This window comes from Macaca nemestrina, chromosome 3 (assembly GCF_043159975.1).
Source record: "Macaca nemestrina isolate mMacNem1 chromosome 3, mMacNem.hap1, whole genome shotgun sequence".
Lineage (NCBI taxonomy): Eukaryota > Metazoa > Chordata > Mammalia > Primates > Cercopithecidae > Macaca > Macaca nemestrina.
The window spans coordinates 78,613,510-78,638,940 of NC_092127.1; the positions used below are offsets into that span (position 1 = coordinate 78,613,510).

The window sequence follows — 25,431 nt, forward strand, 5'->3', positions numbered from 1 at the left end:
CGCCCGTCTCGGCCTCCCAATACTTATTTATATTTTTGAGACCCAGTTTTGCTCTGTCACCCAGGCTGGAGTGCAGTGACGCCATCTCGGTTCACTGCAACCTCTGCCTCCTGGGTTCAAGCGATTCTCCTGCCTGAGCCTCCCGAGTAGCTGGGATTACAGGCACGTGCCATCACGCTCGGCTGATTTTTGTATTTTTAGTAGAGACAGGGTTTCACCATTTTGGCCAGGCTGCTTTCAAACTCCTGACCTCAAATAATCTGAGCACCCCAGCCTCCCAAAGTGCTGGGATTACAGGCACGAGCCACAGCGCCCGGCCACCATTGTCATTTAACTCGTCCTGAATTTGATTCCTTAAAGACTCATGGAAAGCTAAAGCATTCTGGGAAAGTTACTGTAGACTTTTACCTCAGAAGGCATCACAAACCTAACAACTTCAAATGATTTTATGTATACTAATACGGGTGATTTCTTTTTCCTACTTTGTGTTTTCCCAATTTTCAATAATGTACATGAATTAAACTTATAATTTTAAAAACTCAAAAATACATTTATAATGTACATTGTTCTTGGTTTGAAAATGAATTGCAATATATTCCAATGGGGAACTTTGTGCTGAACTCTCAGGTTCATGACATGCTTATTGGGAATACTGTTTCCTCTCTGATGACTCCTGCAGGAACAATAGGATTACGTTTTGTTTTCTTTAAAAACAGTAACTAGACAGTTTGTTCACATAACTAAAAAGTCATATAATCTCTGCATACTATGCACAGTTCAGGGTGTGTCCACTTTTTTATTTTTCTGTGGTAAAATTCAGTGATTTCATTTACTGTAAAACCCTAATCAATCAACTAAACCTGAAGAAGGCCTCAGGAGTAGATTTCTTGCAGAGTTGTAAAAAATCCTTCCATCAGTGGCTGGCCTCAATTGTTGCTAAACTATTCTTAGTAACTCTTCATGTTACTCTGTTTAGAATTGAATCAAAATGCAATGCAATTAATTTAAAAGGAAAATATGAGAGAGAAAAGACTTCTGAGCTACCTTCAAAACCAATTTAATTTTTCTCATGAGCAACAAGGATATTTTAAACATAATGAATGGTTCAACTCTAAAGTCGGCTATACTCTCCTCAACTAAACAATTAAGAATGCAGGCATTGATTCTGTGTTTATTGATATAAAGGAACTATTGTCAGAGAGGCAAATATATCCAAGAGAGTTTAATCAGGGCATTATAGATTCTTAGATTGCATAGTATAATCTGATTATGAATAGCAGGTGGTTAATGTACCAGAAGAAGAGTGGATAAGAATAGTCACCTAATAATGGTGTACAAAACAGCTACATGGCTTCATTTTTTATTTTTGTTTTTTACTAAAAAAGTAATAAAATGACTTTGGGTCCAGGTGGTACAGTAAAGGGATGCTTTGATGTACCCCACTAATACTCAGAAATTAGTGATAAAATATAAAAATGGGAACAAGACATAAGGATCGGGAGCTATAAGCATACTGAGCTCCAGTTTTGGAAGGAATCGGTCAGAAACAGGTTCCTGGGGATCAGACCCAAGCCACGCTTTGGAAATCATGTTCTAAAACTCTGACTACTAGTTCTGATTGTTTTCTCATCACTTTTTGGTTTTTATTTTATGACAATCATATTCTTGAATTTTTGAATATATTAATTAAAGGTTGTGTGTATGCGTGTTTAATTTTGTTATGACTTTTTGGAATTCTCTTTTGTTTTTCCAGTTATCACTATTTTCTCCCACTGTGTTTCTATTTGTCTTAGATGTTTTTCTTTTATGTTACTTGTTTTCCTCATATACCTGGTTGTTCTTAGCTTGTCTGCTAAGTTCTAAGAATGTAGGACTCTGAGGCTGGTGTGAGTTTCCTCTGGTGTTACATTTCAATAGATTTAAGTAGGTTGGTTTTTCTGTAACTCTCTGGAGTAGGAAATCATACCAGGAGCAGTTTGTACTTGGGTGGGTGTCAACTATTAGATTTCAACTTACAGTGAGTGGGTAGGGAGCCAGGAGGCGAAGCTCCCAAATGCCAAATGGGAGGAACTCACTGTGGAGCATTTGCATTCACACTAGATCCCTTAAATTTCTCCCATAAGGTTCTGTTCAACTTTTAAAGGAAACGGACCCACAGTTTTTTTCAGGAGGGGAAACTCTGGCTGCCTATCTTCTATGGAAGGGTTGGAGGAAGGGGAAAGCGGCACATCTCATTTTCTTGAAACTTTTCTGGCTCAGAGCCTCTGAGAAGTTTCAAAAGAGAGTTTGGCTTCTGTTGATCTTTTATAAAATAGATGACTGGAAAGTAATGTATTAAAACAATATTATGTTTGTTTCCCTCCCAAATGATGGAACACATCACTTATTTAAGACAAAATGTTATGCTCTCAGTTTTCATAGAAGAACCATTTAAGAAATAATTACCACCTACAGGATGTTTTGGGATCTTTTGCAAAACTATAGTTTTTCATTATGTCACTTCAAATCCTTTATATAAAACCCATCCCAAGAACCCAGCTAACTAACTGGTACAGGCTTTAATGATTTACCTAGCTAGTATAATATTACAAGTAAATGTCCTTAGTCAGAGGACCTGGTGATAGAGTCATATTGGAAATTCAAGCTCACTGTCATTATTAGAAAATAACTGCAAATACTATGTCCTCTGCTGATTGGTTAAATGCATTGTTCTGACCTATGAGACTCTGTCATCTTTAGTACAATTGCTTAGCCTTTCTGTTTCCTCTTGGTATTTCTACCTCAAATAGAGAAATTTGCCCAGAATGTAATAATAATTTTTAAAACTTAGTGTGGGAAACACCTGCACATGATGAAAGACAGCCATGCAATAGAATTGTCAATGATGAAGAAAGCAGCTTCAGATGAAAATTGCATGTTTGCTAGACTGAAAGAAAAAAGCAAGCTTGACTAATGTTCTCACCTCTATATTAAGCAAGAGGAATGCCATCGACTGCACTCAGCACAATCTAGAAAAAACAACTTCCTCTTTCTGAAGCCATTTCCTTTTCATACCTAATATTATCTGTCAGCCACTGGTAGTTCCCTTTACCATGACTGAAGTTTGCATCAAAGCAACCTACATGGCAAGGGAAAGTTAGAATATGGATGAGTCCTCACGATATGCAGCCCCTTTGAAAAGGTCTGTGGACATCCCCCACTCGCTACAATTTCGATACAGTATAGGCAGCATGCTGGCAACCCAGGTTGAGGACATCTAAATATCAACTCCTACTACACCAAAGCAAAGGCAAATTTTCCCTTTGTTAATTTCACAGGAAATAGAGGAACCCATCCTCTCTCCTCCAATGACTGATGAAGAGGTAAAGATATTTTCAGAATATCACACTTCAGAAGGCTAAGCAAGATACAGTATTTGGAAGGAGCTTGGAATTTAAGTCTCTACCACCTGCCAGCTGGGTCATCTTGAATAAATAACCTAAATTCATTAAACTTCAATTTTTGTCATCTCTAAAATGGGGGTGATGATTTCCTCCTTATAAAATTATATTGCAAAGATGGTGAGGCTTTATATATTTAAAATATATGGCGCAGAGGTGGATTAACTAGAACTGGCTTAATAGACAACCTAAACATATGTTCAGGACATAAGCAAAATGGGGGCCTCCAAAATGAAAAAAATTAATTAGGTAAAAATATGTGGTTCTTCAAAAGAAAACGATTAGGCTGGTCGCAGTGGCTCATGCCTGTAATCTCAGCACTTTAGGGGGCCAAGGCCGGTGGATCACCTGAGGTCAGGAGTTCGAGACAAAGCTGACCAATATGGTGAAACCCCGTCTCTACTAAAAATATAAAAATTAGCCAGGCGTGGTGGCAGGCGCCTGTAGTCCCAGCTACTCAGGAGGCTGAGGCAAGAGAATCGCTTGAACCCGGGAGGTGGAGGTTGCAGTCAGCTGAGACTAATGTTGACTAATGTCACTGCACTCCAGCCTGGATGACAGTGCGAGAGTTCATCTCAAAAAAAAAAAAAAAAAAGAAAACTATTGAACTAGTTGTCTTGATATTTTTTTAAAAAGCTTATTTATATTTTATCATACTTTTAAAAAATGCTTTTGGATACTTTGCTGCTACCCATTTTGATTACATATAGGAATGGAGCCATAAACTTCTCAGTGCCTCGTCATTCGAAGGATATTCCTTTACCTCAGGTTTCCTCCTCTCTCTCTAGTCTATATCTGAGAGAGATACACATATACCGAACCCTTTTTTTACATTGGGCATACCCAAACATGTTAAGATATTTGTGCTGGTATACTTAGGAGCTAGTTTTTGACGTATAGCAAATGTTCCCTTGAAATAATTAAGGCCATAAATACCTATGTCAGTTGTGTTGGTTAATTTTTTACCTGTGTCCTTTCAGCCTACATTTTTCTATATTGTTCTATGTATTATCAAGTTCACAGACCCTGGGGACTAATGGGCTTTTCTGGCATGTCATTTGAAAAAAAAAAAAAAAACTACTCAAAAAAGGTAGAAAATTAATTACAAATGCATAGGTGGTAAATGTTTAAAATATAATGAGACTCACAGGTTTTCCACTATTTGATATTCTCTTTACAGAGTGAAATTGATGTACAGCAAAGCACACCAAGTACGTGCTCATAGGGACAGACTTCTCAAAAGTTGTTCGATTCCATTTATCATCCACTGACTCTTCTTTCTATTGAAAAAAAAAGATAAACTTTTAGCTATCAAAATATCAATCATATATATACAAGACAAACAGACGATTACCCCAAACCTTGCTTTCTAGTCAGAAGTCCTTTGTCAAAGCTTAGCGGTCTAATTGTTTGTGGTGATGTGGAAAAGACTATAGGAAAATTTACTTCGTTTTTAGAACTGTTAAAGACTGACTGAATTACACACTGTATTAGGTTTTTCAGGGAGAAATAAAATATTGACTGGACCATCAGTTGAATAGGAGTCTATCTGTCTACACTAAACACACCATGCTGACCATAATATTTGAGAGTCCTGCAATCTCCTAATGAAAAACAGGCTCGTGCTCAGGTATTTGCTGATTCGACTGTGCAGGAGGGCAATTGCTGTACCCACTGTAGTGGAACATTGGCTTCTCTTTTCCATCTTTGGTTGTCTACTTCAAAGACCAAAGGTATGGTCACCGAAGTCAGTGCCTCGGTCTCCATGGACAGAGCGAAGGATTCTATTGCTTGACACAACTATTGACCTATCTGGCTTGTTGTGTCCATGCCAGCTCTGCTGTCCTCACTGTCGATCACCAATCCTAACACTTCAGGATTGAAGTGTTACTTGAATACTTGCCCAACTCCTGCTTCCATTATTAAACATTTCCACATCTCCTGCAGCCACTCTATTTGGGATGGTTTAAAAAAGATTAAGTGAGGGAGGCTGGACTAGAATGGGTGCCGCTGACACTTCAAGCATGTGTGTGCATGCCCTTGTGTAATCGTGGTGGGGCTCCAGGCTACATTACCATAAAAACGTAGTAGTATAGTTTTGATCTCCTAAGAACCCAGATATTCTCCTACTTCCAGGACTACTATTTGGATCTAGTAGAAGGTAAAGTGTAACTCTGCACAGTGAAAAGGCCATAAGGGAAGATCTTAAGCAGAAGTTGGTGAATTTGCCATTTTCCCCCACAACTTCATCTAGATTGGTGTGTCATACTTTAAGTTTATCCTTTCCTCTTTCTTCTCCAGTCAAACCTTAGAAGAAAACAAATTGGTAATTAATTCTCACTGAGGCATAGATGGCTGCTAAGAGTACATTTTAAGTGTTTATTTGCTTCATTTTGTTGTTGCTTTCTCAAGGAATATTTTATCATTTAAAAAGATGAATTTTAAGATAATATTTAAAATAGTGGATCAGAAAGATGGGAGACATAATTTGGGGCCAGTGTCCTTCTGATTATTATACCTAAAGATGAGCCTGACCCTTTTACATGTCAAATGTATAAAGTATGTAAACCTCAACTTTGAGGTAATGAAACTCTAGGTAACAACATTATCCATTATGGGGATAGATGCAATAACAGAGAAAAGTGTTTTATGTTAATGAATAATTTATACAGGCAGAAATTATCAGCCTTTAAAAATTTTTTTCTCTTTTTTCTTTTTTTAATTTTATTTATTTATTTATTAATTATACTTTAAGTCCTGGGATACATGTGCAGAACATGCAGGTTTGTTACATAGGTATACACGTGCCATGGTGGTTTGCTGCATCCATCAACCCATCACCTACATTAGGTATTTCTCCCAGTGCTATCACTCCCCTAGCCCCCGACCCCTTGACAGGACTTGGTGTCTGTGTCCATGTGTTCTTATTGTTCAACTCCCACTTATGAGTGAGACCATGCGGTGTTTGGTTTTCTGTTCCTGCGTTAGTTTGCTGAGAATGATGGTTTCCAGTTTCATCCATGTCCTTGCAAAGGACATGAACTCATCCTTTTTTATAGCCTGTTTTTTTTTTCTCCAGACATTTAACAAGCACTTCCCATTCACCAAAAGAGTCTATGGGCAAAGTGTTCCCTGGTTTGCTTCCACAACCCAGTGTTTAAGTGATGATTTTTTTTTATAGTAGCTTTATCTTTTTTTTTTTTTTAACAAAAACAAAAACTGGGTTTATATTCACCTGAAAACTAAATAGTGAGTAGCCCTCAAATATTTTCAAGTCTGTAACTCCATTAGCTTGCCATTACTGCAATTTGTCACGACTCAGGGATGCTGGCAGCTAAGCAGAGCCCAAGCAGATGTACATGTCTGCGGCATTGTCTCTTGCATAGAAACACCAGTGTGCCTTTCTTGCCGGACTGTGATATCTTACAGACTTCTAGGACTCAAAGAAAAAGATTGCCAAAATGTATTTCACTTGGCTAAATAAACTATTAGTGCACATTTAGTTTTAGAATTCAATGGGTTGTCTTTCACAGAAAATCAGGTAATTGGCCTAATGTTGTCAATAGACTCTCTGCATAAACAAAACATTTAAAAAATACTTACCGCCACTGGCATATTTGAAAGTGCTTCATATTCTTTGGGATGGGTGATAGATATTGTATAAGTTGCCTTTTTGTTGGGCTCATCAAAACAAGGAAAGGATTTCCTGGCATCTGTGGGTTCATGATCGGTGGCCGCTATGCTCCTTAGAAAGAAACACACAAACAAAATGTATGCTGCTTCTTCTGACAACCCCAATGTCTTTATTCCTAGGGGAAAAAAAAATCAGCTATGCAATTATAACTATTACATTTCCAAAAATGATGTTCCATCTAGAAGACTATCAAATACTTGTCAAAAGTTTTCCTGGAATTTTTAGGTTAACAAATTTTTTAAAAATTCTGAGACAGATTGCTTCAGATATTTCATTCACATATTTATTTGTCAAAAACCACAGTTACTTCTGCATCAACCTAACAGCTATTTTGGTGCCATAACGAAAAATCTGTGGAGGAGCAAAAATAAATCCAATTATGAGCTAGTACTCTCTCCACTCCAAACCCATTGAGCAACAAGTAGATAAACAGAAAGCCAAACTTAAAAGCTTTTGTCTAACTACCCTTATGGGAAATGAACAGCTGTCTTCTGTCACAGAGTGGAGTTTATTACAGAGTCCCCAGTCCCTGCCCCAATGGCACATTCTTTGTTATTTATATTACACCAGGGACAAAACCCCCAGTTTCATTTCCATGTAAAGGCAGTGCTGAGTAATCTCCTAGGTGAAGTAACCTTTGTCCCAGATTAAAGCTCACTCTTAAAAAGAGACAGCAGCATTTATTTTTATGGCTCTAACTAGGCATATGCTTCTGTAAACTAAAATGTTAATGTTTACTATTTTCATAATTTCAAGGTGAAAATATTATTTTCTGAGTAATTGCTCAAAAAATCAATAAGCATATACTTCTTACATGTAAACATATTACAGTAAGAGAATACTGTATATTTGCTTATTAGAAAATCAAGCAAAGTAAAAAGTATAAAAGTAAAGAAATGGTCATTTCTATTCATTAATAATATGTATACGGAAAAATGTTGTCGTTCAGGATTCTCAAAACTAAGAAAGAATACCATAAAGAATATCAGGCTAAATTATTACATTATCCATTCATCCAAGAAATATTAATTGAGTCCCTTCCACACACACACACATGCACACACAAGCACCTGTGCATGCATGCACACATTTGCAGACATTTTTCTGGCTGCTGTATGAAACCGCCTTTGCAAAATTATAACAGAGGAAATTATGACAGTGAAAAACGTCAGCCCTAACCGACTCCATCTTGCTTTTAACCTTTAAGCTGTATTTGTTCATTCCTGAGCGCAGGCTGAACTAATTTTGGGAAGGAATTCGGTTCATGGTTTGACTCTGAACCAAATTGATAATAGCCCTTTCCTGAAAAGACCTCCTTCTTCCCTGGGGACCAGTCTGCCTTTGCAGGACTAACAAATTAGCTACAAGATTAGAAATTACAGTTTAGGGGTCATGCAGCCTCTGGCTGCAAAGTCTCAACCTCCTCAAATTCCTCATGGGGATAACATTACTACTGTAAAACCTAAGATTAGTGCTTGAGATATTTTGCAGACTCTGTCCTTGATAGATCAGCTGACACCACCCAGACCAGTAATCTGGCTCAACCAGTTCTGCCATCCCACCCAGGAACAGAAAACAGCAAGAAAAACTCACTTTCGACCCTCTATGATTCCATCTCCAACTTGACCAATCAGCACTCCCCACTTCCCAAGCCCCTACCCGCCAAATTATCTTAAAAACTCTGATCCCCAAATGCTCAGGGAGACAAAGTTGAGTAGCATTAAAATTCCGGTGTCCTGCACAGCCGGCTCTGTATGAATTACTCTTTCTCCGTTTCAATTCCCCCAATCTTGATAAATCAGCTCTGTCTAGGCAGCGGGCACAGTGAACCGACTGGGCGGTTACATGTATAGATAAGATTCCAGATGGCTTACAGGGTGTTAGACAAGAGATACACAAATAAATAAATAATTTAGGAGAGTGATGATAGCTATATAGAAAATAAAACACTGGAAGAGACAGAATGACTAGGAAAAGTGGTAAGCAACATTAGGTAGAGTAGTCACAATCTCTTGGTTTGTCAAGATCTAAATAATAAGAAAAAGCCAGGCAAGTGGAGGTTCAGGGCAATATGTTCAAGTAGAAGGAACCATTAGTGCAAAGTCCCTAAGATGAAAAAGAACCTGATGTGGTTAAAGAATTGAAAGGTGTCCAGTGTGGCTAAAGAACACTGATCCAGATGCACTGGAGCCAGAGATAAGTTGGACATGAAGTCAGCAGAGTCTAGATCAGGAAAATATCAGAGATCGTGAGAAGAGCATGCATTTTATTTTGATTCAAGGATTTATTACAGTCAAGGATTTGACTGCCTTTGGCCAAATATGGGAGTGTTGGAACATCAAAATAAACAATGGGATTATAACTCATTGAATAAATTAACAATCTCTGACTTTTTACTCTGATTTTTTAAAATGAATAAATAAATGGGTGACAAGGGAAATTTCTTCCTTCCAGTAGATTGTCTACTAATAATATTTGAAGGAAAATTGATTTTAAAAAATCATCAGTGGGTGCCAAAACAAGGGGGTGAAAGTTTGCGGAGGAAGGGATATTTGCAAGGTTTCAAAAAAACACCCTGAAAGTTACCTAAAGAGAAACATTTTAACTTTACAATGGAGCCGTTTGTTGGACACTACCTTAAGCAAGCTACAAAGGAAGCATCACTAATAAGAGTTCAAACAAGCACAGTGTGTCTCTAACGCGATTTCCTCAGAGAGACACATCACTTCTGTGATAGTCCTGACAAAGAAAAATAAAAAATAAAAAGTTTAACTTGCATTTTTAAACCATGAGGAAAATCAGACAAGCTAAAACTGAGGGACATTCACAAAATAGCTGGCCTGTATTCTTCAAAGATACTAACTTTAGAAAGACAAAGGAGGACTAAGGGACTTCTTTTAGTTTAAAGTTTAAAGGAGTCTAAAAGGGCATGACACTAAATGCAATGCACCATTCCAGACTGGGTACTGGACTGGGAAAAAAATCATTTAAAAAGACATCATTAGGTTAGTTGATAAAATTTCATTACAGACTGTGAATTAGATAATTGTATCAATGTTAAATTTCATGCTTATTTTAGAGAATGCCCCTGTACTTAAGAAATATGCTCTGATGTTAAGGGATAAAGGGAGAGGATGTTTCCATGTGCTCTGGAAAGGAAGGGGAAGGGTTACCGGCTAAAACGTAAACAATTAGTGAATCTAGGTTAAGTATTTCTAGGAATTCCTAGTACCATTCTTATAACTTTTCCTATGAGTTTGAAATTATGTCACAATAAAGTTACCCAAGAAAAGCCTCAGTTAAGAATTCATTCTGCAAAAGAATAATCATTGATTAGTTTTGTGACATTAACAGTTTAGTCAATTGAAGTTTCTAAACACCTTGCAGACTGTAGTTAATTGCAAATATATCAGGCTCTAAAAAAGCCTGTACACTTTCCCAGAGTATGAAAGTTTTATAGTAAGATCCACCAAGCTCCAACCCCATGTTTAGTTAGCTGCCTTTTTCTTCTGAATTCTTCTGGCTTCTGATGTCTTCCAGAGGCAGAGGAAAAGGAAAAGTCACTCCTTGCAAGAATGTCTCCGCTGAGTCACACCTCAGAAATAGGCCAGCTAATTTGAGAAAATGAATGTGTGTGAGTGTGCACGCGTGCATGCGCGCACCACACACATCTTCGTGTGTGGGAGGTGAGAGGAAAGAGGGAGTGGAATTACACTTTCCTAAGCTATAGCCATGGGGTATGTTTTCAAATACTCTATTTTACTCTTGGCTGGATGCTAGAATATGAATACACACACACACACACACACACACACACACACACACACACACATATATATATATTCCTAAGAATCCAGGAAAGAAAATAATTTTCAATCCTTTTCTTACCTTCTCTCTTTAAAAGACATTCTGCTTGATTGTAAGCAAAAACTACCTTTCTAAACCAGCATATTCCTGAGCTTGCCAACGGTCGTGGAACAGAACAGTGTGGGAGATTTCTCTGTGCAGTGTGTTTGGTTCAGCTCAGTGGTCGTCTCAGCAAATGTCAATCACAGCAAGTCTAACTCAATCACAGTGACCCAGATATAAATACAGTGACATTCATCAACCAGAAGAGCTATATAATGTTTATTTTTTTTCTTTTTGAAAGTTCAGAGCCAATATGATTTTATGGGGAAAACCCTTTTCTAAGAGCAAACATTCTTACATTCTAATCCACTTCAGCTACTTAAGTGAGATCTTGGCCGAGTCACAAAACCCCAGACTTTTAGTGTCCTCATCTGTAAAACCTAGTCACCAGAGCATGTATGGCCTCTTCACAGCATTATGGGGAAGTGAGAAGGGGTAGATTACATGTAGTAATACATTTGAAACTCCCTTAAAATTTACATAATGCGGTTAGGATATACCTCATTCTACATCTCACAAATCTAGAATGTAAGAATCTACATCTTGTAAATGTAGAATGCTGACTATGACCTAGCACTTTCACAATCTGAAATATTTCAAATTCTTTCATTTGACTGCAATATATACTGGAACAAAATTACTTGGTGTATATACACTATATGCAATACAAGCATTTTTAAAATGGTAAACTGTTCTTTTTCTCTTGAACTTCAGAATAACTCAAAAGCTCCTTCTTATATATCCTAAATTCCATCAGTCGGCCCTAAACTTTTCTAAGTGTATGCAAAGTTGAAAACAAGGAGTAAGAGATAACAATACAAAACAATTCTAGATCACAACTTATTTGGGAAGGTTGTATTCAGTGATTAAAATCAGATGACTTGTGTTGCAAATTAAGAGAAAAAGGCTGACTAATAGCACAATATGTTTAGGAGTGACTTGTGGGTATGTCCTGAATGATTATCACGCCAGGCAAATGTGTTGGAGTAAACCACCTTCCCACAAGGGCCCCCTATGCCACATTAATAGGTCACTTACTAGACCTAGAACAATAAAATGATAGTCTATGCAATTTAGTCATTTCCAAAAGGGAAGAGCATTTCTCTGGCATCTCTGAGTGGATCAGATCAAGGTGACTTTAGAGAAAACTGAGGGAGAAGGGACGATAGCACAAACTGTGGCTTGAATCACTCTGAATCGACTCTAAAAACAAAAACCAAGAAAGGTACCTAATTATCTCATAAATCATCTGGTATGCTGCTTCCAGGGAAGACTCTCCAGCTGTGTTGAGCAATTTTATAGTTGAACCAGCAAAATAAACAGCAAGTTTTGGGTGAAATCCTTAAACACAGAGCTTCTGATTCAGAACAGGTAGTCACAATTGCTAGAAGTCTATATATACTAAATAAAGGGTTCCAGAATTACGTACAGGAGCAGATTGGTGAAAAACAACCCCTCTAGATTGTTCAGACTTCTGTGTATTTTTATGGTGGTTTGAATTATCCAGTTAGTTATTTAACTTTATTTTCCAGTTGCTTTTTTTCTATATAGAAGATATTCAAGGTCAAGTAAAATTTCTTTTTGTTTTTTTGCTTCCAAAATAAAATAAATTTACTTAGCCTCCTGCAACAAGTAAACAAGACCAAAAAGAAAATATATTCTTTGTTTGTTTTTGTTCGTTTGAGATGGAGTCTCACTCTGTCACCCAGGCTAGCGTGCAGTGGAGCGATCTTGACTCACTGCAACCTCCGCCTCCTGGGTTCAAGCAATTCTTCTACCTCAGCCTCCAGAGTAGCTAGGATTACAGGCGTGTGCCATTACCCCCTACTAATTTTTGTATTTTAAGTAGAGACGGGGTTTCTCCATGTTAGCCAGGCTGATCTCGAACTCCTGACCTCAGGTGATCCGCCCACCTCAGCCTCCCAAAGGGCTGGGGTTACAGGCATGAGCCACCTTGCCCAACCAAAAATCTATTCCTTATTGACATTCTTATTGATAATGGGATAATAGCTCAGCATACCAATCTAAGAATATAATCAACAAACTGACATACAATAAAAATTTCAAGGTCAAAACTACATGTGCTTGAGTATACATACACATCCGTGCACGTAAGAATACATTACACACACACACACACACACACACACACACTTAATGATGATTATCTCACCGATGTTTCCACTCAACTCCTAAATCTTTATTACAAGCTCTAAACTTGCACTTCAGACTTACATAGGCAAGTGCTTACTAGTCATCTCTTCCTAGATGTCTGACAAGCCATCAACACATCTGACACTGAACTTACGACCTTCCCTTCTAACGTGGCTATTTCCCACCTATTTCCAATATCAACTGAGGTGAAGGCTAGCTGGGGTATCCTAGACCCATAACTTTAACTCACCCTTCCTCGTAGTCAGTCAATCTGCAAATCTTGACTACTTTACCTCCAAACTATTTTCTCCATTGTGCACTCTCTTCTCTATCCTGAAATCACTTTTCCTATCTGATTCTTATCTTCTCTTTCCTGGATTGCTCCAATATCTTTCATATATCCAAGTGTATAGTTGAGTTAACTCTTTCTTTCACCATCCATATCCAAAAAGTCACCAGGCAATTTCTCCTTCGTAATACCTATGATGGCTATTTTTCCTTTTCCTCCATATGGGTTTTCCTCAGTGATATCTAGCTAGCCTCTTCATATAAACTTCCCCTACAAACTAATTTTCTTGTCCTCACTATGCTTTTCTGACTTGGTGCCTTTCCTTTATGCCTGCTTTTACTTTCTCACTGGTCTCTGCTGCTCAATTCCCACCATAACATCAAAATTCAGCTTAAATCCTACTAGTGCTACGAAGAACACCTTGGAAGCCCAAACTAGAAATGATCTCTTTGAAATTCCGGTTGTACTTCCTGTCAATTCCACTGTTTCTCTGCCTTTAAACTATGGAATTTGCATTCCTAAGTTCAAATACACACACACACACACACACACACACTCTTCCTTTCCACAGGGTAGGGAGAAAAGGAACCAAGGGAAAATTTTCACCTAAGTGGGAATGTAGAGATGTTCTTGGTGGAAGTTAGGCTCGTTTATGGGAAAGGAGCTGTGGTAATGCAATGTGTCCCAGCATTTGCCAGAGGACACTAGTCATGTGAGAGCTTATATGATAATATTTCCATATATTCCATTTAACAATATTTGAGTGTTCACTGTGTGCCAAACAGTAAATGAGAGACATATATCCCTACTCTTAAGAACCCCACAGAAGAATCCATAGCCAGAGATAGTTGGAAAACTACATAGAGGACGTTATCACATAAAAGTCTCTGAAAACCCTATAATCCCAGCTACTCAGAAAGTTGAGGTGGGAGGATCACCTGAACTCATGAACTCATGGGTTCGAGCCAGAAGTTCTACTCCAGCCTGGACCTCATCTCTTTAAAAAAAAAAAAAAAAGTCTCTGAAAAGTTTCATAATTAAAAAACAAAATCCAAAACAGATCATTGTGTATTTAGTATTATTGCACAAACTGATTTAGCCACAGAATCTCTCCCCTGCTATTTTTCTGGTAATATCCACTGAGATCCCCATGCAACTAGAATTCTGCGGTCCATACTTTGGGAAATGCTAAGTAAGCATAATTCAAATGCTGACAAGGAAAAGCCAAATCTTGGAGAGAAGAAAATATATACTTTGGAGTTTGAGTGGAGGGAAACTCTTTTAGGGAAGGGAACAGCTGAAAATCCTACATAACACGGTGAGAAAATGGGAAGAAGGAGGGTGTGGTCAGAGGAACATTCCAAAGGTTCCAATCCTTCCAAGTGAATTTCCTTAGACCCTAAAGAATAGACTAGAGAGTAGGAAGAGGTAGATCAATAAAGGAAAAGCGACTGGATGTTTCTCAAACTTTCTCCTTCCACGCCCCACTACAACTCTGTTCCCAGAAAGACAATGTGGAATTCTAAATTGTGCACCCTTTCTTCCCCATGTCTTAATCTTGAGAGAAAGCATCTTGGGTAGCTGTGAAGTTTGTGAAGCTCAAAGTCCTGATTGTATTTGCAGAAATTAAGGAATTTTTGGTGACTACTGAGTGCAATCCTGTTTAGTTTGCCTTGTGGTTGTCACATTAATATCCCTAACTGCTAATACTCAATCCTGGAGTTACATTTTACGTTAAGGTCAGAAAATATAATTTTTGACTCCGTACTTCACATGTATTACTATGATGATGTTTAAAATGATACAAACGTCACATATGATGAAAGTCACTCTATAGTATGAAAGAAAGGCGCTGCCCCTGGTGAACTCCCTGTGGCGGCCCTTATATGGAGCCTGTGGATGAGAACTCCTAGAGGCTGCATTGCCAAAATATTACTCACAGGCTTGGGAAAAAAAAAAAAACATGATGCACTTTTCTCATATGCTTGAAATATTTCAGACAAGGAAAACAAAAAGTATTCCATTTAGCCTAAATGAGGTTATTGAGCTGACGCCAGATCTGTTCCAAAACCATGTGTGTGCAGTACAGAACTGGCAGCATCTTTTGTAATGTGAGAGCTTCAACTGCTCCCAATGAAACACACAAACTTGGGAACAGCAATCCTCAGAGAGAGCTGAACTGAGCATCAGCCTTCCTCACCAATCTCGCCGTCATTTCACATTCTCCAATCAAAAGTTAAGTCAACTGAGCTTCAGAAGGGCAGCTCTCTGGTATACATTTTATGGCGAAATTAACTGGTACTGTAAATTAACTCAAAGAGTGAGAGTATTTGTGTATATAATGCTTTCTTAGACTTATAATGTACATAATACAAACTTATTAATGGAAACTATGTAGTTCCCATTTTTGGCCTTCCTAATATGTGTAAAATTTTATTTCATTGTTTTATAAATATTTTGATGGTTTTACTCAGATAAAATTTCTCTTGTCTTTACGATCTAAGAAGCAGTTTTAAAGTTTTAGCAATAATATTTAAAAAGTCTTGACTCACTTTCACTTTAATGAATTTTTAGAATCTCTTTAAGGTGGATATTCTTCAGAATATTGCCCTTCCTTCGACCATTGGTAAACACTTTAAAAAAATCATTGTATTATTAATAAGGCTCAGAGAAATAGGTGCTTTCATACATTGTTGGTGGAAATGGAGTTTGGGACATATTTTTTTGGAAGTCAGTTTGGAGACACACACACATGCATACACATATTCATGCATATATATGTTATATATGTATATGCATGTACACATATATACGCAGACATACACGTGTTTATACACAGGTAGTATTGGCCCATCTTCTAGGAATTTTCTTAAAGAAATATTAGAAAATATTCATAAATAGTTATTTACAAGGATAGTCAATATAAGTATGTGCCTTCTTCTAGATCCTTACAGGTGAAAAAATAGGAGCAACTTAAATACCCACATTTAATGGAAAAGTGAATCAACTACATTGTATTCATACAATGGCCTACAATGTATCCATCAAATCATTTGTGGAAGAACACCAAATGACCATATTAAAGCGTTGATGCTATATTGAAAAAGAATGTTCCACAATACTAGGTATAATATAATTATGCCACAGCTATCTATGTCCAGAAAAGTACTAAAAGAGTCTCTGCCTAAATGTTAACAATGGCTATACTTGAGTAAAGAATTTATGGATGACTTTATTTTTTCTTATAATTATTCTCTGTTTTCTGAGTTTTCTTCAATAAATGTATATTATTTATGTTATCAATAAACGAAGTACTATTACAATATCTTGGTATATTTGTACATTTTGACCCAGCAATTCTATTTTTAGGGCTATATCCTAAGGAAACAAACAGATGCACACACAAAGAGGTATTTAGAACTATGTTCTTTGGTGATTTGTTTATAATAATAAAATACTAGAAACAACTCAAATGCTCAACAATAGAATTTGTTTTAAAAAATTACAATGTATTCAAGCAATGGAATATTTCACCTCTTTAAAATCAGATTCTTAGCTGTGTGCAGTGGCTCATGCCTATAATCCCAGCACTTTGAGAAGTGGAGGCAGGAGGATTGCTTGAGCCCAGGAGTTCAAGACCAGCCTGGGCAACATAGCAAGACCCTGTCTCAATAAAAAACAAAAAACAGATTCTTGCAAACATGTAAGAATAAGGGGAACTTCCCACGACATTAAGAAAAAAAGGCATATAGATAGACAGATATAATGCAATTAAAGGTTTGATTGCCTAGAAAAACATTAGAATATACATTAATATGCTAGCAGGGATTACCACTGGGCAGTGAAATTACTTACAGATTCTTTTGATTATCCTTTTTGATAACTTTTATGCTTTCAATGATGTAATTTTTATGAACATAAAAAAATACGTAAATGGTAAGAGTGTTTTATTGCTAGCAATATTAAGATATAGGATCTATATAAGCATGACCCCTCCAGATATTTTCTTCAAACTATCACTTCTACTCGATGTATCAGTTTACCACACAGGAATATAGGAATATTTAAATGTTTTGTTTTAGTCCATGGGTCTGTTGGACAAACAATAGAAAGAATTTTGACCAAAAATTTTGCTTGCTCTATAAGATGCTTAAAACAACAGGAAAAAGGGATATTTGTGGGTGGACTGGCCCAAGACTCACATCTTTAAACTGTGACACGAAGCTTTCTTAATCATTTACCTCTTCAGAATCTAAGCCAGCAAAGCAGTCCGGAGACAACACAAGGTGTAGTGTAGCCTTTCTCCCTGATGCAAGGGCTACATCTACAGTGTGAAGGAAGATTTTTGGAGTTCAATGAGAGAGTTTATGCCTTTAACATAGCTCTGGTAGTAGCCACTGATAGATACAAAGGCTAAATAGGTGGGTAAGTAGAATAAATATCTATCTACCTAGATAGATATTTGTATAAAAATATTTGTATGTATTTAACTATTTAATGTATCTTTTATGTTGTTAAAGGTTTAGCATTACGTTTGCATATTGCATGATGAGCAACAAGCCCCGAAATTTATCTGTGCCACTGATGTGTGGACTTAATGGGTATTTCCTGAAAGCCTACGTGCAAAGCATGGTTCTGGCCGTAGGAGACAAAAAAAACAGTCATGTCTTCCTTTCCAGATGAAGACACAAAGACAATTCTGTGGATCACATGTGATTTTTCAATGTCTCTCTTCTCCAAAAAAGAGACATTGGACCAAAAAAAAAAAAAATGGACAAAATAATAACGGAAATTTACTGATGTTTCACGTAAATTTAGTGTAATACCACTTTAAAAGTTCACATACATTGCTATACATATATTGCTACATAGCCTGGGAATATCACTAGTGAAATTTACCAAAGGCAGTTTTCACACCTGAGATAATGTACGGAAATCCTCAAGATAGGGTGCAGTATATTATTATTTCTCCTGATGGAATAAAAGACTTACATTGACTTTTGACTCCGCAAAGCTCGTTCACTACTTTCAAGTTTTGTGACAGGGTTTGGAAATACAACAGGGCAACAATTTTGGCTTCCCAGATGGACAGCCAGAATTGAAACCAAGAGCCGATCAAGATCAGACCAACATAATAATTAAAAGTGGAGAGTGAAAAGAAAAGGAAAAGAAACGGAAAGCAGATATGTGAGTTTAAGGGAGGTAAAACAAAAATTAATATTTACTTGACTTGTCCGTTCTCCGTGTAGGTGGTTCTGTAAAACCCCACGAGGGAGCCGTTCAGCCAGCCGGCGAACTCCATGGTCAGGAGATAGAGGCTATCTCCACTGCTGGGGGTAAGCTCTTCCTCCGCCTCGACCACCACATACTCCTGCTTTTTGTACTCGAAACATCTCCGGACTTGCACCTGGTTCCCCGAGGGCCTCTTCAGCTCGGGGAGTCGGGTGATCCTGGTCTCCCGGAGGTGCAGCCACAGGTACCGGGTGGGCGCGCTCAGATTGATGGAGATGCTCACGGTGCCCGTGTAGGTGTCCTCCTCCAACAGGGGCTTCACGTGCAGGTCGTAGTGGACCGGGTTGATGAAGTCTGGCAGTCGAAAGTTTTTCCACTGTCCGCTGTCATCCTCACTGGCCGGGCAGATGTCCTGGTCCTGGGCAGGAGGACCTGAGGGGCTGGCCGTGGAAGACGGCAGGTGGGAAGGAGCCGGCGCCGTGCCCGGCCCACCATCCCCGCCGGAGTCACACGATCTGGTCAAGCCCACGGCAAGTCCCACTATTAATCCTACACCCACCACCACCGCACAGAGAATGGCCACGTGTTTCGTTTGAATGCAGTATCTCTTAGAGCCCTCTCTCTCCGCAAAGTTCATTTTTGCTTCCGAAGTCAAGTGTTACACATAAAAAGATGTTAAATTTAACTAACTAACGTCAGCAGACTTCCTTTTTAAATTGGAAGGAATCCCCTGATTTGGCAGCCTGTTTTCGCTTTTCCCACACCTCTCTCTCTGGCTTCTTGCGCCTTTTCCTCTCCCTTTTCACGTTCCCACCAGCCACTCAGGGTGAATGCGGAAACAAGGGGGGTGGAATGAGGACTCCGTAAGAGGAGCCGAGTGGGAGGAAGAGGGCTGGAGAGAAGACTGTCACAGCTCGCCTTATAAACGACGCATCTCCACCCCTACCCCTCCTGCACCGCAGCGAGTTAAATATAAAACAGGGCTTCGCTTATCAGCCAACGGGAGGATGAGCCCTTGCCAAAGCTCCGTCAGCAGCTTTCAGGGAGGAAGCGTTTGGGAGAGGTGTGCTTACGATAGAAAATCTCAACCTTTGCCACTCAGCCTGGGGCTTCTTCCTGTTGTGTTCACAATCTCTCCTTCCTAACTAAAGGGCTTCTTGAATTTCAGCTATTTTATCAGATAGCTTGCCAAAGAAACTAAATGTTTTCTTTCATTTTTTTCCCCCTCATATTATGTAAACATTCAAAATCTGTCCTTTGGAGAAGTCATATCCTGGAATTGGGTGCTCAGGGTGATTCAAGGACCACCTAGGTACTCAGTAAATATTTGTGGAATTAGATTAGGAAAGCATAGCCAGGTAACGCTAAATCAGTTCAGCTGGTGCTGAATGAATGCGCGAGGGGGATCCCAAAGAAATTAGCCAAAGCAGTAGTGGAGCTGGAAAGCTTAAGAAGAAGAGAGAGAGAGCAAGAGGGGGAGAAGTCTGAAAGGACAGAGGGACAAGAAAGAAGCCCTGCTTGTCTCCGCAGTGTGCCTCCAAGTGAGATTGACTTCCTTAGACTTTGATGAGGTAGAGCACGTTTAAAGTAGATTCCAGATGTGAAAATTGACCTGTTGGTAAATCCATCATCCATGCAAATCTATCATTTTGTTTCTGAATGACAAGGTCAGGAAGAAAAATTGCAATGAACTTCATATTTACTGGCAGCTTAGCTATGGACTGACATTTAGAGAGGTTAAGTTACTGCTCAAGGTTACACACCTGGCAAATAGCAGAACTGGGGTCTGAACTCAGGTCGACTGAGTCTAAAGTCCATATATCTGGCTAGGTGTGGTGGCTCACGCCTGTAATCTCAGCACTTTGGGAGGCTGAGGCAGGTGGATCACCTGAGGTCGGGAGTTTGAGACCAGCCTGGCCAACGTGGTGAAACCCTGTCTCTACTAAAAATACAAAATTTAGACGGGCGTGATGGTACACGTCTGTAGCACTAGGTACTCAGGAGGCTGAGACAGGAGAATCGCTTGAACCTGGAAGGTGGAGGTTGCAGTGAGCGGAGATTGTGCCACTGCACTCCAGACTGGGTGATAGAGTGAGACTCCATCTAAATAAATAAATAAATAAATAAAATTTTTTTAAAAATTAAAGTCCATATATCAACGATTGCATTCTACTGCAATCGTTAAATATTCGTTAAAGGATACACATTCAAGGGTTAAGTAACTATGAAAAACTTGGTATTTCCCCAAATGCAATCCATGGATATTAACAGATCTACTTGCCAAGCAAACAATGCTGGGTTAAAGTGAAAAATCTTCTTTTACTACTCTCTATTCTTGCAGAGCCTCCAGATGGTGACACACATTATGAGCCTCCCAGAGAGGAAACGCAATGGAGTACTTTCCCCATTTAGTTGACAAGAGAGCTTTTTCTGGTGAGGTACCTTTTGAGGGCCTTATGTTCCATAGAGCACACTCTGAGAAACGTTGTTTCAAACTGTTCTAAATTACAAACTAAACAAACAAACAAACAAAACTTTAAAAGCAAACAGGTCCTTTTTACTCTGTAACATTTCTATTGTTTTTCTCACAAAATAGTAGTAACAGAAAAAGAACTAAAGGAAAAAGGGATATGCTTTTCTAAATTGTAGACCCATCTTGTATTGATTAATTTTACATTCTGAAGCAATCCTAAACTTCTTGAGATCATAGTATGTTTAAGTTTGGCACATTAACTTCCTGAATTTTAGCCCTTGAAACCCCTTTTTATTGAAAAGATCATCTGACATTTCAACAAAAGTTTGATGGGTCAAATATTTTGATATGTTTCTTAGGAATGAAAGGCAAAATTGTGGCTCAAATTTACCTCAATATAGTGAAAGGAAAAGCAAAAAGTATTTGGAAGAATGTACATAAAATTATGTTAAACTGGAAGTATTTTTTTAAATCTCAGATGTGGCAAACATATATGAAATCTCTTAAACTTGACCTTATTTAGAAAGACAACAATCTTATCACCAGGTCTTATGTACAGAAAAGATAATAGACCTTTGCATTGGGTACACTTAAGGAAGATTAAGAATGGCCACCTGCTATGAAATAGCTCTTCTACTCTGCCTGAAATTCTACCATAAGGAATATACTATTTAAATGCTTTTTTTTTTTTTGCCAGAAGAAGTAAAGTACCCTAAGACCACATATGGGGGGGGAAGCGGTGTGTGTGTGTGTGGGTGTGTGTGTGTGTAAGTTTTGAGTCCACGGCCCAGTTCTAGCCACAGTATCTTACTAGTACCAACCTGTGTGAGCTGACTGCATTCAATGAGGGGCACCACATCTTGTGAGGGTCAGCGTATTAGGGTTACCTAATACAGCCAGATGAGAGGAGGTAGAAGAGCCAGCATGTGCACCATCACAGGCACTCTCCTAGATTAAATAGTTGATATTGGGTAATCTTACACTGAATGAATCTACATTGGATAGAAATAATTTCAAAAGGCTACTGCTGGTCAATTTTCACTTATTAGGTCCAAGCCAGTGGAGTGCAAGAACAATAATTTACTATAAGTTCTATATGACAATCTCCATCCCTTTTGACACATACATTATCATCATCTACTTTGAATACTAAAATTCCAGTATCTGCTCCTTATTTAACATTCAATAGATATCTGTTCCCTATTTAACACTCAATAAATGTTTATTGATTGCTTAGTGAATAAATGAACAAATAAATGAACAAGGAGAGGAAGGAAAAACAATAATCAAGAATGGGAAGGGTTAATAGACATACCGTGCCAGGAATGTTGAGAGAAACTGTTCGAATTCCAGAAAAGACTGGAAAGACATTTCCTGGGGCGAGGACCTGGAAATCACATCTGATCTTGAGTAGGTGAGGAAATTCTTGGCAAATTCCTTCCCGTAGCCGGTAGACTGATGCAAGAGACTCACTGTAACATCAAAGGCCAAGTATGCGCCTCTCTTTTTCACTTAGAGCTTCCATTTAAAGCTTTTCTATTAGGTACCAGGAATTACACATCCCACAGAGCTATTGGGCCTTCTGTGTATACACAGCGCTGTCGTAGTCTGTTTTTTGTTGCTATAACATATACCTGAGGCTGGGTGATTTGTAGAGAAAAGAGGATTACTTAGCTCACATTTCTGTAGGCTAGGAAGCACAAGAAGCATGGCACCAGTACCTGCTTGGCTTCTGGTGAGGGCTTTCACACCATCACAACATTAGGGAAGGTCAAAGGGGAAGCAGACATGTGTAAAGTGGCAAAACCCAAGGTGCATCCTGGCTCTGTGACAGCCCACTCTCGCCGGAGCTAATTCATTCCCACAAGAACTAATTCAGTCTTGCCAGAGCAAGAATTCATTTACTGCTGTAGAATACAGAAGGGCACCAAGCCACCCATGAGGGCAGAGTCATCACCACCTAAACACCTCCCATTAGACCCCACCTCCCAACACGGCCACTGGGGATCCGATTTCAACATGAGTTTCCGTTGGAACAAATAAGCCATATCCAGACCATAACATGTGCTGCTGGCTCACCTGGGCACCAGGAGCATCTCAGGAAATGTAGTCAGCAGTTAACACTACAGTGTGATTGTTTGGCTGGCCCTTTACTCTAATCAGTGATCTGAGCTGAACTCTATGGTTCGGGGCTGATCACCTGAAGTCAGGAGTTCAAGACTAGCCTGGCCAACACGGTGAAACCCCATCTCTACAAAAATACAAAACCTAGCCAGGCGTGATGGTGGGCGCCTGTAATCCCAGCTACTCGGGAGGCTGAGGTGGGAGAATTCCGCTTGAACCCGGGAGGCGGAGGTTGCAGTGAGCTGAGATCACGCCATTGCCCTCCAGCCTGGGCAATAGAGTGAGACTCCATCTCAAAAAGAAAAAAAAAAAGTGGGGGGCAAGCTAGATTCACAATGGAAGAAATAGAATCTGCAAATTAGGCTGTACATATAGGGAACAAGGAGGGCATGAACCAGTTTCTTTCCATCTTGCCACAGGGCCACTATTATTAAGCACATAAATTCTATAAACAGCCTTGGTCAAGTCAGGCATTTCCAAACTTTAAAGGTTTAGTGAGAGTTGTGAAAGTTGAAAAAGGAGAGAGTCATTGCAACTGATTTGGCTAACCACGAGGTCTAAATCCATATTGGCAATGTTCTTTGTGATACTGGTAAATTCGCCTGTATTTCCAATGCCTGTGCCTTATTTGTCATCTTTTATTTGGCCTCAACAACTGTTTTAAAAGGTTCAATTCGTTTTAAGACTAAGTGAACTGGATTAACTTTTCCCAAGAGCTGAAAACTGATGCAGATGTCAGGAGTAGTTTTAAGACAGAAAATGTTCAGCATGCCACATCTAATATTTATTGGTGGGAAAATGATGAATTTGTCCAATGACTGGTGCAATAAAGGGAGATGGCAGAAAGATGAGGAAAAGGAGAAGAAGAAAGAGACAAGAGGCAAAGGAAAGGGAGAGGAAAAAGAAGAAGGACTTTCAAAATAGATAAGAAGGAAAATAAACCTCCAAAACACATCCAAACATAATTTAATTAAAAAAAAAAATCAGGCCTGGCGCAATGGTTCACGCCTGTAATCCCAGCACTTTGGGAGGCCAAGGCAAGTGGATCATTTGAGGCCAGGAGTTCAAGACCAGCCTGGCCAACATGGTGAAACCCCATCTCAACTAAAAGTACACACATTAGCTGGTCGTGGTGGTGGGCACCTGTAATCCCAGCTACTCAAGAGGCTGAGGCAGGAGAACCGCTTGAACCCGGAGGGTGAGGTTGCAGTGAGCTGAGATCGCGTCACTGTGCTCCAGCCTAGGCAACAGAGCAAGACTCTGTTTCAAAAAAATAAAAATAAAAATCAGTGAAACAGTAAGTTTCTATCTTCTCTATTCCTTGTTGTTTCCAGGCTGATTTGAGAATTCTCTGCAGTTTTCTGGGATACCCAGACTGATGTTCATAATGTCTCTCACCGCTAATCCCTGAATGCCAGGAGATGTCAGTTCACAAGCAAGAATTATGCTCCTGTTAGCCATTTCGATAACTCTAGAGACAATCTGTTCACTTCATTTGCTCCTCGCCCGCACCTCCCCGACCCCGCCCCGCCTAGAAAACTGTTTCTCAGACACTATTTATTTGTTTATTAATTCATTCAATAACTCAACAAATACTTGTAGACAAAATAAATATTTATTTTTCAACAAATATTTATTAGGTAAGGAATGCTAGGATAAACTTTAAAATGTGAGCATTATAAGAAATAGTAGTGAATATTCTTAATATTCTTAAAGGCATGTATGTAAAGCCCTGCCTTGTTCTCAGCATGTAGAGATTTTGAAAATATTTAGAAAAGCAAACAAAATAAAACTAAATGATTCATGATTCCTATAAGTTTTAACTGCTCTTGTATCGAGTTCCCTAATGTGCAATAATGCAGTGGGAGAAAGTGGTTGGATATAAAAACAGCAGGAGAAAAATAATAGTGATAATATAGTCTAAATTTCTGTTGTTCTAAGAATTTTGAAATTATCTTTATATATATATTTTTGAGTGCACTAAATAATAGTTCTGTATTCTGAAGAGTTTTAAAACTTCCTGAAATGTTTAATTTACTCAGCATTTCCTTTCAGTCTTTATGGTATCAGACTTCTAGGCAATATTTTCTTCTCTTCTATCTGCAGAAGTCTGCAA

At 38.7% G+C, this 25,431-nt stretch overlaps 1 protein-coding gene across 1 annotated transcript in view; it reads right to left on the bottom strand.

Annotated features, from left to right (window-relative positions):
- Window positions 1-19,636, bottom strand: part of ENPE (glutamyl aminopeptidase) — an 84,141-nt gene extending 64,505 nt beyond the window's left edge. Inside the window, exons 1-3 of the mRNA XM_011749006.2 lie at window positions 18,712-19,636; window positions 7,044-7,185; window positions 4,589-4,720 (exon numbers count right to left, since the gene is read on the bottom strand). Coding sequence (XP_011747308.2) covers window positions 4,589-4,720; window positions 7,044-7,185; window positions 18,712-19,355 — 918 coding nt within the window. The 5' untranslated portion in view covers window positions 19,356-19,636. The remainder of the gene's footprint in view (window positions 1-4,588; window positions 4,721-7,043; window positions 7,186-18,711) is intronic.
- Window positions 19,637-25,431: the final 5,795 nt, after the last annotated feature.